The 15,970-nt window shown below is 43.2% G+C and overlaps 1 protein-coding gene and 2 pseudogenes across 8 annotated transcripts in view; all 3 read left to right on the forward strand.

Annotated features, from left to right (window-relative positions):
• Positions 1-2,459: 2,459 nt before the first annotated feature.
• Positions 2,460-15,970, forward strand: part of BIN2 (bridging integrator 2) — a 35,315-nt gene continuing 21,804 nt past the window's right edge. For all 6 annotated transcript variants that reach the window (XM_081592359.1, XM_081592360.1, XM_081592354.1 and 3 more), the window contains exons 1-2: positions 2,460-2,586; positions 9,447-9,527. Coding sequence is in view for 4 of the 6 variants with exons in the window: in XM_081592354.1 (XP_081448480.1) it covers positions 2,506-2,586; positions 9,447-9,527 (162 nt within the window). In the remaining 2 variants the exon portion in view is untranslated. The remainder of the gene's footprint in view (positions 2,587-9,446; positions 9,528-15,970) is intronic.
• LOC145544555 (protein DBF4 homolog A pseudogene) lies at positions 9,445-10,830 on the forward strand (annotated as a pseudogene). Its single transcript, XR_014081475.1, has one exon. The product of XR_014081475.1 is annotated as a protein DBF4 homolog A pseudogene (transcript).
• On the forward strand, positions 10,833-13,575 carry LOC145546204 (protein DBF4 homolog A pseudogene; annotated as a pseudogene). The gene is made up of 3 exons (XR_014082654.1): positions 10,833-11,447; positions 11,831-12,056; positions 12,172-13,575. The product of XR_014082654.1 is annotated as a protein DBF4 homolog A pseudogene (transcript).

Here is a 15,970-nt window from a genome sequence, read left to right on the forward strand (position 1 = left end):
ACAAACTGGGTGTGTGTGCTTTTGCTAAGTCGCTTCAGTTGTGTCTGACTCTGTGCAACCCTATGCACTGTAGCCCGCCAGAAGAACTGGATAACCTTGGGGAAGTCACCCTTTCTGTTACTCAGATTCCCAACCTAGTTACTTTCCAAAGATTTTTCCTGCTCTAATACTACATGATTTGGTGACTATCAATTTCAGTTACCAAGGGATTGGTACTGAAGGGGGTTTTTAGGAAGCAGTGGATGGGCTGCATTGCTGAGGATGCTGTGAATTCCAGAGAATGACCCAGGTATTGGCCTCCTTCTGCTATTGACACATCTGTGGTGATCACCATCTCTCTCAGTGTTCCCACAGCACCATTGTCCTCCCACTTCCCCCTACTTCTTCCTATCCAACATCAAGTCTGTCTATTTTTTCACTATGCCCCTTCTAGATCATCCCCACAGCTAGCATTATAACAGAATAAACCCTAATGACCTATTACCCAAAATATTTGTATCCATCTCTAAAATCATCTGATTAACAACCTATCTCCACTTCCAGACTTTAAGCATTTTTAAGTCAAGAATCACTTTTTAAAAATTCATTCTTGGCTTCCCAACACCCAGCATTGCCTGTCACATGGTTGATTCTGAGTGCAATATGGCTGTTTGGGGGAGTGATCTGGAAAATGATAGCAGAGACGGCCTTCTGATTTTGTCTCAGGCGTTCAGCTTCCTTCTCCAGTCCTTAGGAAGTTTATCTTGACCTCTTTCCTCCTTTTGGGAGATTTCACTTGCAAAATCCTTGAGTAAATGGTTCCTCCAAACCTAGTGTTCTAATTTCCAGCTATCTTCTCAATCAAGTCAGGAAACAACTTCCATTTGGAAACCTTCTACCTAGAGAAGCAACTGTTATAATCTCAGCAGTCCCATCCCAACTTACACAATGTATTTTCTGCCTCCATCTAGTATACTATACTAGTTCCTCCAGCTAGAAAAATTTGCTCCCCATGCCCAGCACAGGCTTCCATATCCAACTCTTTGGCCTTTTTTCTATAAGGTCCTCTCCCTTTCTAAGCATCTTCATTTCTACTTCTAGCTCAGCTGCTCCTCTCTTTCAAGTCCAGATTTGGACTCCTGTCCTCTTTGCTCAACTTACCCCTCCTACCAGTTTAGGTTTAGAGTCATGAGTGAAAAAATGTTGCCTGACTTATCAGTAAACAAAGGATGTTGCAGTCATCAAGTCAAAGTCATCACATTACAGCCCCATCCTCCCCATGGTGAGCCCTGAGAGAGCTCAAGAGAGAGATAGGATGCTGGCCCTCAGGCCATCAGCCTCTGCAGCCACCCCTCAGTGTTGTACCCTGAGGAGACTTGGGATGAGAAAATGCAGGATACTGGCCCCAGATAGTTGAGGTACATATCCAAGGAATGATTTCAGTGAGCCCAGACTCTTGCATCTTCCCCTAAATAGAAAAGTGCCAAATTCCTTGAGATACCTGGTTTTAATTAACTATAATCTTTTGATGATTACCTATTGGCTCTTCCCTTAACTCTTCTGAGCAGTTTCTCAGAGCTGAGATGCTGCGTCCCAGGCTCAAGTCCTCAGTTTTATCTGCTAAATAAAACGTAATTCTCAACTTTTAGACTGTGCTTTTTTTTTCTCAGTTGACAGAGCCAACCTCTCCCGGAGAGGGCTTCCTCTTTAAAAACTGCACCCTGAAGCAGAAAGTCCATTTTACTTGGTCATCCAGTTGTTATTTAGTCACTAAGTCCTGTCTCTGTCTCTCCATGAACCGTATCCCACCAGGCTCCTCTGTCCATGGGCTTTCCCAGGCAAGAATACTGGAGTACGTTGCTCCTGCACACCTATCCATAAACACCCCATTCAACACTCTCGCTGAGTGGAAATCACAAAATTTTCTCCCCTCCTGTTCTGGTTATTTTCCCCTGCTGATCGTTACAGCTGGTTAGCTCTCAGGGAACATTGAGTCTTGGCCCAGATTTTAAAACTCTTCGCGGCTGGTGTTCCTCTACCTCAGGGGTAGAGGATTTGAAGCTGGCCTGGAGGAAGCGCCGCCTGAAAGCAGACCTGCGTCTCCGGGCTCCTGGGAACAGACCCAACCCCAGCCTGAGCCCCACAAGTGTCCGCAGGCCCCTCGCCCACGCCCTGGGCCATGTCCCGGGCCATGTCCCGGGCCATGTCCCGGGCCATGTCCCGGGCCAAACAGCCATGTCCCCGCCCTGGAGGACGCAGGGGAGCGGCCAGCTGGGCCCCCCGTGGGCTAGGCCGCCGCCCTGGGCCTGTGTCGCGCAGGTCTCCGGACAGGGCCCTGAGCCTCAGGGGCCCTGGGCCTCAGGCGGTCCAGGGTGATTCCCAGGCGGCAACTGGGCGGGGTGAACTGCGCGAGACCCGCCTGGCCGGATGCGAGGCATGACGGGAACCGCACTTCCTCCTCTGGGGGCCTCGAGAAAACCACAGGGCGCCGGGCCAGGGCAGGCCGCCCCCAGGGGAGCCGGCAGGATGGCCGAGGGCCGGGCAGGCGGCGCTGCCGGACTCTTCGCCAAGCAGGTGCAGAAGAAGTTCAGCAGGGCGCAAGAGAAGGTAGGTGGATGGGAGCCGAGGGCGAGGCTCGACGCTGCCGCAGGCTGGACACAGAGGCTGACCTCGGGAAAGGCGAGCGGGGGTTCCCGTGAAAACAGGCAGATTTGAGAGGAGACAGAGCCTCGCCCAGTCTCGGACAGGGATGGGGGAAGCTGAGAGACAGTTCCCACCGTCTGTCTCTCTTGGAACCTAAACAACGCCCAAGCTGACCCAGAAAAGGGAAAAGAAAGGAACTAAACGTTGGGGACTACTCTGTAGCAGATTTTGTCCTCGCCACCCAGCGAGAGTGGTATTTTTTACAGATGATGAAACTGGAGGTTCAAAGAGGGTCGTTTCCCACAGTCATAAGACAGCACTCACTAGCTGGGCTGGCAGCGAGTACCACCCGTTAGGTGGGACCTGGAGTCCACGAGGACTGGAGTAATTCTGATGGATTCTCTCCATGCCTGACCCAGCCTGGCCGCAGGCTATTGCTTTAGCTAATGTAAGCAGAAACTCATATCTGCTTCCTGTGCCTCTGTTTGCCGTTGGAGAGTACTTGGTTCAGAGTGGGCAAGGAGCACCTCTTTTTGCACTGTGTCCTGGATTAGCTTTGGGTGGCCCTGCTCCATTAGGCTTCCCTGGTGGCTCAGACGGTAAATAATCCCCCTGCTATGTGGGAAACCTGGGTTGAATCCCTGGGTTGGGAAGATCCCCTGGAGGGAGGGCAAGGCAACCCACTCCAATATTCTTGCCTGGAAAATCCCCATGGACAGAGGAGCCTGGTGGGCTGCAGTCCATGGGGTCGCAAAGAGTCGGACAGGACTGAGACTGAGCGACTAAGCACAGCACGGCTCCATCAAGGTAGACTGTCTATCTGTACCTTGCCCACTTACCTAGATGGTGTGAACATTTCTCTACACATTTCACTGGCATTTTTGTTTCTATGTGTCCAGAATATTTTCTTTGCTTCTAATCTGAATCCCTGCTCTTCACCCATCAACACACTGGTGGGTAAGATGGTAAGGAGAAATGAATAGGCTAGAAGGAGAATGGGAGGGAGAGAGATAATCAGGACCTGAGTGAGAATCTTGGTTTTCTAAGACTTCATGGTCTTAGAAGCATTTGAATGAACACCATATGTTTAAGAATTTAAATATTTGTATCATCTTCTAAAAGCAGAGCACTAGCTTGGGTGCTGGGAAGGATTAAAGGCAACCAGCTCTCCAAAGTGGGATTATTAATGGAGAATTGATGGAATATAGATTTAGTCTTTATCTTTAAGAGGCTCACAATGGAAGGGTAGGGGGAATATGTGTGTGTTTCCCTTGTCTTTGTCTGAGGAAGCTAGGTCATGTGAAAGAGCAGAGGGAAAGGGAAAGATTTTTGTGTGGCTAGATTTTGTTACTTCACCTTCACCTAACTTCACCTTGATTATGGTTTCAATCTCTCCAAAGGTTACAAAGCCTATGGAAAGGTCTAGTTAAAAGTCATTGTGGAGGAAAAGGAGGTACTAGAGAAGAGAAGGCTGGTTACTCTATGGGTTGAAAAAACAAAAAGAAATCGCCAAAGGCCAAAAAAATTTTTGGACAATAGTTATGTTTTACCTCCCTCTCTCACCTTCTATCATCATCCGACCTATCAACACTATGCATGCGTGCATGCTAAGCCACTTTAGTCATGTCTTTGTGACCCTAGGGACGTAGCCTGCCAGATTCCTCTGGGATTCTCCAGGCAAGAATACTGGAATGGGTTGCCATGCCCTCCTCCAGCAGGTCTTCCTGACCCAGGGATCGAACTCGCGTCTCTTACATCTCATGCATTGGCAGGTGGGTTCTTTACCACTAGTGCCACCTAGGAAGCCCCATCACTATGCCCTTGCTTTAAGATTTCTCTCTCTTTTTTTTTTTTTTTTTAAAGCATGAACTTGAAGCCTCAGGTAAATAACAACTGCTCTAGGCTTCAGATTCTGCATCTGTAAAACGCAGTTGATATTCAGTGATTTGGAGACTCAATTTGGTAAGGACACTGAAGTGAGAAGGGGAGAGGGCTCCTTGAACCTCAGAGTCAAATACTTCCCAACTGCCCAGGTACACCCTGTTCTTCTTAGTCTGAGCCCCTAGAAGGCAGAGAGAGGAACAAACTTGAACCTGCCCTGAGAAAGTCCCAGGCTGTTGCAGAAAACAAGGAGACACTCTGAACCCAGACTTAGACACAAAGGCAAAAAGACATTGAACTTCAAGCAGTACAGCTGGTACCCTAGAGGCAGTGGGTGTTGTCTGGATAGGATGGAAATGACCTGGGTTAGGAGAGAGTTCAGCTCAGCCAGTCAGAGTTTTTGAGTCTTGGGAAGTTATTGAAGGCAAAATAAAGACGGAGAAATTTACAGTCAAAAGAAAGGATTCCCTGGGACACTACAATTTTACTATATGTGGTTGACTCTAATATGTAACAACTAATGTGTCAAATATCAAGTGCCTGCTATAGATAGACAAAACACAGGAATATAAGAAGGACATGATCTCTCCCTTTATGGAGCCCACATTCTCGCGATATGATCTCACTTCATCTTTTCAACGCTTTAAGCTTGGTGTTAGTATCCCAAATTTAGAAATGAGGAAATAAGGCTCAAAAGAGATTGGCAAGTGACAGAATTATCACTGAAACTCAGGTGTCCTGCCTTAGGATCCCAATCTCAGGCTGCTCTCTATAAGGTTCCTGAAAAACCGCTCTAACATCTGTGTCTCCCCACTTCCTGCTGTGCCGGCCCACTTCCTGCTGATCTTCTTGCAGGAGTAAAGCTGGGAGTGAAGGTCTGGTGACTGTTAAACCAGTGGAGATGAAGCATCATCTTGTTTTATTTTCCAGTTCCTTCTCAGATTCAAGATGAGTCTGGCTTTATTGTGTTTTTACAGTGTTTTACATCTTCACATTTCACACGAATGCTTTCACCATCTGTTTGTGATTTCTCTGTGGCAAGCCTCTCAGATCTCCCCCCAAGAAAGGGCATTCACTGTTTACCACTCCTCTGTTGGTCTTTTTCTCTGTTGACTTTCAGTCAACTTGTGAGGGTTCAGTCAGCAATATTTACAGAAAAATCCCTTTGTCCACAATATGGGCTGGACAACTCATCTCTGGAACTTCGAGATGAGTTGAGTAAGAGGCATTCTTGCCTGCTGGAAGCTTACAATCTAGGTTTTGTTTTTTTGTTTTTTTAAGTAAAATAAGTGACCTAAGAGATAAATCCATGGGAATTCAGAAGACTTGAGAACAGAGTGGGGTTTTGTAGTGAAGGCTGAATTTGAGATAAGAATTATGTCTGATTAATAGTTCCTCAGGCAAGTAGTGAGAGCGCATTCCAGCTGAGGAATGCCAGCATGAGCAAAGCATAGAATCTGGAAATTCTTTTAGGCAAACTAGGGAGAAATGCTGCTGAGCTGGAGCTCAGGGATTGGTGGGAGAAAAAGCTGGAAAATATATGAGGGGATAAAGGAGAGCCTACTTTAGAATATATCTTGACAATAAGGATTCCATAATATCTAATATCCAAGGCCTCTTCAAATTACTCCAATTGACAGAATTAACTAAAATATAATAAATGATTATAGGGAGGGGTCATAGTGAGGAACTATAGCTACCAAACATGTCTGCAGTGGCTTTTTTTTTTAAGCTTTATACTTGTAACTCAATTTACATAAAAGGTAAAACAGGTGAATGAACATTGGAATATTCTTCACCTGTTTCACCAAGTGTTAACATTTTGCCACATTTACTTTTTTTCTTGTCCCTGCTCTTTTTCTCTTTAAATATCTGTATTCCAACTTCTCAGCTGCTAGGCCAGGCAAATTGGGGCAGAATTCTCAGTGCAGGACTTTAGGGATTAGCATTATATGGGCTTTCATTAGTAAGTGATCCAAAGGTAAAATTATTAATTCTTTCAACAAACATTTTTGGAGCACCCATACATCATCCTTCCTCAAGGAACTCAAGTTGAGGAGGAACATCTATAGCGTAGTTTAAGTGCCCTGAGACACGGCCCTATTGCTTAAGACAACAGATACTTTGGCCCCAAGACACTGGGTTATGTTTTCACAGTGATCATACTCATCTTTTCAGTTTCAGAACTGAAGGTCGGTGTATTCCTTCAACAAACACACTCCCACACCCTCCAAGCTTTTTTGCCTTGAGCTTTTTGAGGTTTGGGGATATTGGTCTTCCCCTCAGGTGTGTCACATTGACTCTACTGAATCGACTCCTCTCTTCTTTCAGCCCCCAACCTCCCCCAAGAACCAAGCCCCAGGCAGAGGAAGGGAGGGGTGGCAGGAAGGAAGTGAGAGCTGCGATTACCACTAAGCAAGGTGGTTTTGCAACTTTCTGGTAGAAGACACTGTTTGGTTGAGGAGAGAGGGTGGAGCTTGGGAAGATGAGTGACTCTGCACACCCAGGGCTCCGTGTTAAGTGAGGCAGAATAGAGACACAAACACAGATGGCTGCCCTGAAAAGGAAGTAAAGACAGGTATTTATAGGGAATAGAGTGGAACTCAGCACAATGATAGTGGATTTGTATTAACTACTCACTATAGGGCACCACTGTGAAAGCAATTTATGTGTATAATATCATTTAATTCTCCCAACAACTCCAGGAGATATTATTATCTTAGTGGAGGAAAGGGAGTTCTACAAACTGAGGCTCTAGAGTTTAAGTGATTTGCCCAAAGGCTTATAGCCAATAAGTAGAAAAGCCACGATTTGGGCATGTATCAAGTTCGGCTCCAGAGACCTTGAGCTTAACTGCCATAGAGAAAGCTCCAGAATCCCAGGATTAAGAATGGAGACACCTGAGTCAGAGTCTGCATAGAGTGGCCTCATGCCCAAGATATGGGCACTCCTTCATGTGATTCAGAGTTCTTCACAATGAGACTCCAATCTCCCTTTCTAGTTTCCTTACACATCACTCCCTGTAACACACTCTAAACCAGTCATGCTGAACCATTTCATGAAAACTGCTGTGAATCTGCACACTTCTGTGACTTTGCTGATGTTGTCTTTGCCTGAAATCCTCTTTCTACCCTCACCCTTTTTACTTTATTCCAGTCTAGCAAAATCTTAAATTCAAGGCCCAACCTTTTGGTCCCCTCTTGTATCAGTCTTGCTCTCCTTCCTGTTATAAGTATTAGGTATCTATTTGCTGGATACTGAGAAATATAGATAAGTAAGGCAAGTGTCCAATCCTCAAGGAGCTCACAGTTTAGAAAGAGACAAAGATAAATGCAAATAATAAAACAGTAAGAGAGGAATTCCCTGGTGATCCAGGGAAAACTGGCAACAAAAGATGAACGGTTTGAACAGAGTGCCAATAACTTCCATCAACAACAGGTAATCTGGAGGGTGGGAAAGGGAAGCTTGGAGAAAAAAAGAAGGCATGAGGGCTGAATGGTAGAACAACAGCAGGTTCTGCAAATCAGCAGGCAAGTTAAGCAAGTTAAGACTCCATGCTTCCACTGAAAGGAGCTTGGGTTTGATCCCTGGTTGGGGAACTAAGATCCCACAAACCACACAGAGTGACAAAAAAAACAAAACAGTAATAGAAGTGTATACAGGTGCAGAAGTTGTAAGTGCTTAGGAGGGACTGATTTAGCTTGATTAATGAGATACAATAGATATGATTAAGTGTCACAAAGAATATAGAGTATGAATTTGATCATTTTAGATAGTTGCCTGATGATAAGGTAAGAAAGAACATTCCAGAAAGAGGGAATAGCATCTACAACAAGCAACAGTATAGCTTATTAGAAAACTAAAATCATGAGTAAGAGAGAGACCTGTAGGAAAAAGGAATAGTGAGAGCCAAGGCTTAATGAAGGGTCAGATCCTAGAGACCCATATGTATCTAGAGTTACAGCTATAACTTGTAGATACATAATGGACATTTAATTTAAAAATTTGTTGAGCAGATGAATGGAGAATCATTAGAAGGTTTTAAGCAGCAACAAGATAGGCCTGTTGTCACAGGCCAAAAAAAAACAACGAGGCCCTGGACTAAAGCCATGGCAGTGAGACTAGAAAACATGGGATGGTTACCAGAGGTGGACATGGTGAGGGATTCCATGAAGGAAGTGAGGTGAGAGAGAAGTAGTTGAGGGCAACTTCTGATTCTGACTTAGGCCTGGGGGATGGTGGTGCCCCTTTCCAAACTGGGGGTTACAGGTAGAAGAGTCAGGGCTTTCTTACTTGTTATAAGTGAGTGTCCTCTAGGAGAAGAGAAACTGTATCTTTCTCATTTCTGTGTCCTTTGCATCAGCACTGAGATGACTATGATGGCTGGTTCTCTGGGTCCCAGGAGAGAGGAGATAGCTATCGATAGCATTCACTTCTAGCTGAGTTTCAAATGCATAATGTCAGAGCTTCTCAGTTTTCCTACAAGGACCTTCAGAGAAAAGAGTCTCCTACCTACCTCTCTGACTTCATCTATCTAGGGGAATCTGCTGATATGGCTGGAAGAGGGTATCTCATGTGAAAAAATGTCTTCAAAGCTCATGTTTTTAGCCATGCACATTTTGCATTCTTCTAATTAATCCTTATTTTAATATAATACTCTCCCCCTATCCCCACAGAAAACTACTCTAAATAACAATTTCATACCTTATTTATTCTGGGCTTTATATATACTCTAGCACATTGCTGAATACCCCAAATTGAGAAGAACCATAAAACATAATTGACTTTTCAGCAGCATGCTGTATTTCTAATTCTGTTGGGCTGATATATGTACATCCCTTTAGTTGAATCTGAGACTCTGAGAGAAGCCAGGGTCAAATGAGGCCAACAGATAAGAGAGACTTGACTATAACCGTGTGAACCTCTCTGATTTACATTCTCAGGTCCTGCAGAAGTTGGGGAAAACTGTGGAGACCAAAGATGAACGGTTTGAACAAAGTGCCAGTAACTTCCACCAACAACAGGTAATCGGAGGGTGGGACAGGGAAGCTTGGAGGAAGAAAGAAGACGTGCGGGGTGAGTGGCAGAACAACAGCAGGTTCCGCAGATTCGCAAGCATCCCTTCTAACCCATCTAACCCCAGGGGTCAGGGCCACAGGGTACCTACCTGCTGCTTATCCTTCCCCTGGGAACCACAGAAAATTACCTTTCCTGTTCCTGCTCACCCTAGTTTGTAGGGGACAGAGAGTGTTCTTTTCTCATTCCCCCAGGGTATAGTGACATTACCAGGTCCTTGGACAAAAATCAAAACAAGTGCCTTCCACTTCAGCTTCTGGCATATTCTTTTCCTCAGACTGCCTCTCTTCTACCCTAGCATCTTCTGGTCTCAGTGGCCCTGTGTCTTGCCTCTTTGTCCATTACATCTACCTCACCAAAGCCTTTTATTCTAAAATAATACCTCCATCTTTTACCTGTCATTCTCACCAGCAAAACTCCTGTTCTCACTGTTGCATCTGTCTTCATTGGATGCTATGGGTAATTTTATGTAAAAATCTTACATTAAGAAGTGGAAAAGAAGGCACTGCAACCAACTCTGAAAATTCTATAGTGCATATGTGATTAGAACAAGAAAAAATATAATTGATATATAGTAACATTAAAAAAAATAAGAGAAAGTGGGTAACACTTGGTGGCCTATGGATGGGGAAGGCACCTGACCAGTCAGCAGGCCTCAGGGAGCCGTGCTTCCAGAGCTGCTGGATGTGACACCTTCTCCAGAGCCAGCATGTGAGTGCCAGGTGACTGCCATGAACTACAGAGCCATGAGTATCCACAGCAATTCACATTTCCAGGGTGGAGTCCAGGTCAAAAATGAAAAAAAGAACAACCATCTTTGAACTCTCTGAAAACTGATAACAAACCAGAAAAGTGGTGAAAAGTATTTTACACTGACTTACTTTCTGTCACTATATCTGAAAAATTGCAAAAGGACAGGATCTGGGAGAATGAGTTGAAGAATTTCTCAGTAAAGATTTCAGTTACCTAATTTCAAAGAAAAAGTACAGATTTCTCCTTTTGGTAGTTGAAAAAACTAGTAATGACTGATTTTATTCCTTCAAATAGATTACCAAATGTCATGGGGAGTAAAAATTCTTCATACTGATGACATAAGATACTACATGGAACAAAAGAAAAAAAAAGTATTTACTCAAGAAATCAAGCACTTCTGTAAGAGATGTAGGGAAAAGAGTAGGAACTGGCCCACAAAAAGCAAGAACAAGTAGACTCAAAAAGCCTTTTATAAAGGTAAACGACATGAGGCACATCTTGTAAGTGAACAACACAGAAACTTTGCACAGAGTAATCACTATCAAGTTGTTGATGATACTGTATCTAAGTTAGTTTTTGACTATAAAAACTGCAAATGTCCCGAAAAAGTCTGAATATAAAGAAAAGCTGGAACTGCAACATATGCCTCAGAAAGACATCAGGGAAAATAATGTACAGGTGCTTGACCAGAGTTTCCTATATAAAGAAACCCAATAACCCGAACAAAACTTTGGGTTTTTTTCAGAACGTATTTCTCTACCCTTCTTCTATTGAATTGAAAGGACTTGATGAGAAAAATCTGATAAAGATTCCATTTATGAAAATGACATAAAATTTTACATATCTACTGCTCCATAAAAATGAACAAAAATGCATTCTGACATTTCTGAATGGAAATCAATTATAGATGAAAATGAAGAACTAAGGGTAGATCACTGTCTGTGTAGGATACACACATGTATACAAGTTTCTAATTTCAATATAGAAAAAACTACATCTCAACCAAAACAAAAGTTAGATGCTGTGCACTTTCCAGCATAGGATCTGAAGGAAAAGGACCTTCATTCTGTATTTGGTCGAGACTCTTATTTGTTATCAGTAAATAGTTCAGGGATGTGTGCTCAGTCGCTCAGTTGTGTCTGACTCTTTGTGACCCTATGGACATGGCCCACCAGGCTCCTTTGTCCATGGAATTCTCCAGACAAGAATAGTGTAGTGGGTTGCCATTTACTTCTCTAGGAGAGCTTCTTGACCCAAGGATTGAACCTACATCTCTTAGGTCTCCTGCATTATCAGGTAGGTTCGAGTTCGATCCCTGAGTCAGGAAGATCCCCTGGAGAAGGAAATGGCAACCCACTCCAGTACTACTCTTGCCTGGACAATTTCATGGGTGGAGGAGCTGGTAGGCTCAGTCGATGGGATTGCAAAGAGTCAGACACAACTGAGCAACTTCACTTTCTCTCTTTCTTTCTTTTCTTTACCACTAGCACCACCTTAGTTCAGAGGAGCACCTAACAATTCAGGCAAAGGCTCCATCCCAAAGTTCTAGGAATCCAATGAATGTGATGTCAAGAATACAGAGAGCTTACCATCTGGTAAAATCCACTGGAGAGTGAAAATAGTATAAGGAAGAAATTTTTTTAAAAATCTGAAACCAAATGTGGAGTTTTATAAGAATACTAAACGTCTTACTATGCAAGAAGAAAACAGAATTTGTAGTTCACAAATACAGTCTCATGAATTTGAGCAAGCTCTGGGAGATAGTGGAGGACAGAGGAGCCTGGCTTGCTGCAGTCCATGGGGTCACAATGAATCAGACACGATTTAGTGACTGAACAACAGTACAATCTCTTCTGAACTTATTCCAGACTAGTGAAGAGAAGTCAGAATTTTTAGGTTACACAGGTTACACTGAAAACAATGGTATATGTAATGTTTTAGATATTTGGGAAGAGGAAAATTAAAATAATCTGTTGTTACTGTTTTTCTCTTCTCTTTTGATCTCTATATTTAGTGGCTTTTAGATTTAAAAAAATAGCTTTCAGGAGTGATGAAAACCAAATTCTTGAAATTTTTATAAATTTGTGTAAAAATTCTTAAGGTTTTCTTTCTCCCCCCAAGTTTGTTTACAGAACCAAATGTAAATACTAACAATATTTTGTTTGCATTTTTCTGCAGAATTGAATACCTATTATAGAAAAATTATAGAATAAATATGTGGTTCATCTTATTAAAAAGGAGAGAGAGAGAAGTGTGTACAGAGATTTAATCTTCTATGGGATATTGACTTTCTATCTCTGTGTACCAGGCCTCACATTTATCTCATTTAATTCTGACATCAGTCCTGGAGTGTGTGATCTTCTTTTTATAATAGAAGGGAATTATTAACTTAAATGAATATCCAATTGCAATGCAATTCTGACACTAAATACCCAGAGTTAGTCCAAACATCACAGGTTGAGGGCGTAGTTCCCCACCAAACCACCTCATTTCAGGCACCAGTCACAAAGCTCCAGAGTTCCCAGGCCACTTGCATTTTTGACCAACTGGTTACAAATTTGGGGGTTCTTACTGGCCACTCTCTGTTCGTTTCCAAGGCAAACCATTCAGTATTACAGTAATCCAAGTCTATGCCCCAGCCAGTAATGCTGAAGAAGCTGAAGTTGAACAGTTCTATGAAGACCTACAAGACTTTCTAGAACTAACACCAAAAAAAGATATCCTTTTCATTATAGGGGACTGGAGTGCAAAAGTAAGAAGTCAAGAGATAACTGGAGTAACAGGCAAATGTGGCCTTGGAATACAAAATGAAGCAGGTTAAAGGCTAACAGAGTTTTGCCAAGAGAATGCACTGGTCATAGCAAACACCCTCTTCCAACATAACAAGAGAAGACGCTACACATGCACATCACCAGATGGCCAATACCAAAATTAGACTGATTATATTCTTTGCAGCCAAAGATGAAGAACTCTATACAGTCAGCAAAAACAAGACTGGGAGCTGACTGTGCCTCAGATCATGAAATCCTTATTGCCAAATTCAGACTGAAATTGAAGAAAGTAGGGAAAACCACTAGACCATTCGGGTATGACCTAAATCAAATCCCTTACTATTATACAGTGGAAGTGAGAAATAGATTCAAGGGATTAGATCTGATAGACAGAGTGCCTGAAGAATTATGGATGGAGGTTCGTGACACTGTACAGGAGGCAATGATCAAGACCATCCCCAAGAAAAAGAAATGCAAAAAGGCAAAATGGTTGTCTGAGGAGCCTTAAAAATAGCTGAGAAAAGAGAAGCTCAAGGCAAAGGAGAAAAGGAAAGATATACCCATTTGAATGCAGAGTTCCAAAGAATAGCAAGGAGAGATAAGAAAGCCTTCCTCAGAGATCAATGCAAAGAAATAGAGGAAAGCAATAGAATGGGAAAGACTAGAGATCTCTTCAAGATTAGAGATACCAGGGGAACATTTCATGCAAAGATGGGCACAACTAAGGACAGAAATAGTATGTACCTAACAGAAGCAGAAGATATTAAGAAGAGGTGGCAAGAATACACAGAAGAAGTATACAAAAAAGATCTTCGTGACCCAGATAACCATGATGGTGTGATCGCTCACCTAGAGCCAGACATGCTGGAATACGAAGTCAAGTGGGCCTTAGGAAGCATCACTACGAACAAAGCTAGTGGAGGTGATGAAATTCCAGTTGAGTTATTTCAAACCCTAAAAGATGATGCTGTGAAAGTGCTGCACTCAATATGCCAGCAAATTTGGAAAACTCAGTAGTGGCCACAGGACTGGAAAAGGTCAGTTTTCATTCCAATCTCAAAGAAAGGCAATGCCAAAGAATGTTCAAACTACTGCACAATTGCACTCATCTCACACGCTAGCAAAGTAATGCTCAAAATTCTCCAAGCCAGGCTTCAACAGTACATGAACTGTGAACTTCCAGATGTTCAAGCTGGATTTAGAAAAGGCAGAGGAACCAGAGATCAAATTGCCAACGTCCGTTGGATCATTGAAAAAGCACGAGAGTTCCAGAAAAACATCTACTTCTGCTTTATTGACTATGCCAAATCCTTTAACTGTGTGGATCACAACAAACTATGGAAAATTCTTAAAGAGATGGGACCACCAGACCACCTGATCTGTCTCCTGAGAAATCTGTATGCAGGTCAAGAAGCAACAGTTAGAACTGGACATGAAACAACAGACTGGTTCCAAATTGGGAAAGGAGTACGTCAAGGCTGTATATTGTCACCCTGCTTATTTAACTTATATGCAGAGTATATCGTGCAAAATGCTGGGCTGGATGAAGCACAGCTGGAATCAAGATTGCCGGGAGAAATATCAATAACCTGAGATATGGAGATGACACCACCCTTATGGCAGAAAGTGAAGAAGAACTAAAGAGCCTCTTGATGAAAGTGAAAGAGGAGAGTGAAAAAGTTGGCTTAAAGCTCAACATTCAGAAAACTAATATCATGGCATCCGGTCCCATCACTTCATGGCAGACAGATAGGGAAATAATGGAAACAGTGAGAGACTTTATTTTTGGGGGCTCCAAAATCACTGCAGATGGTGACTGCAGCCATTAAATTAAAAGACCCTTGCTCCTTGGAAGAAAAGCTATGACCAACCTAGACAGCATATTCAAAAGCAGAGACATTACTTTGCCAACAAAGGTCCATCTAGTCAAAGCTATGGTTTTTCCAGTAGTCATGTATTGTTATGAGAGTTGGACTATAATGAAAGCTGAGCGCCAAAGAATTGATCCTTTTGAACTGTGGTGTTGGAGAAGATTCTTGAGAGTCCCTTGGACTTCAAGGAGATCCAACCAGTTCATCCTAAAGGAAATCAGTCCCGAATATTCATTGGAAGGACTAGTGCTGAAGCTGAAACTCCAATCCTTTGGCCACCTGATTCGAAGAGCTGACTCATTTGAAAAGACCCTGATGCTGGGAAAGATTGACGGCAGGAGGAGAAGGGGACGACAGAGAATGAGATGGTTGGATGGCATCACCAACTCGATGGACATGAGTTTGAGTAAGCTCTGGGAGTTGGCGACGGACAGGGATGCCTGGCGTGCTACAGTCCATGGGGTCAAAGAGTTGGACGTGACTGAGCGACTGAACTGACTGACTGGCCACTCAGCTTCCATAATTCACTAGAATGACTCACAGAACTCAGGAAAGTGCTGTACTTACAGTTACAGTTTTATTATAAAGGGTACAAACCAGGACCAGCTGAATGAAGAGACATACAAGGGGAGGTCTGGGAGGGTCCCAAGCATGAAGCATCTATGTTCTCAAGACATGTTACTTTCCCAGCATGTTGATATAGGATTACCAACCAGGGAAGCTTACCTAAACTTCAGATGTCTAGAATTTTTATTGTGATTTCATTACATAGTGAATCATAGGCCATGTGATTGAACTTGATCTCTAACTTTCCTCCTCTCCTTTCCCCTGGAAGTCATGCTGATAGCACCTACCTGAAAGCCCCACCCCCCTAATCACATGGTTCACATTTCTGGCCCGACCAGCCACCATCCTGAGTCATTTATTTAGCATAAACTCAGGTATGATCTGAGAGATCCACTGTGAATATCTTGGAAATAACTTGGAAAATCCCAA

The sequence above is a fragment of the Giraffa tippelskirchi genome, chromosome 4 (genome assembly GCF_054371585.1).
Source record: "Giraffa tippelskirchi isolate mGirTip1 chromosome 4, T2T-mGirTip1v1.2.pri, whole genome shotgun sequence".
NCBI classification, from domain to species: domain Eukaryota; kingdom Metazoa; phylum Chordata; class Mammalia; order Artiodactyla; family Giraffidae; genus Giraffa; species Giraffa tippelskirchi.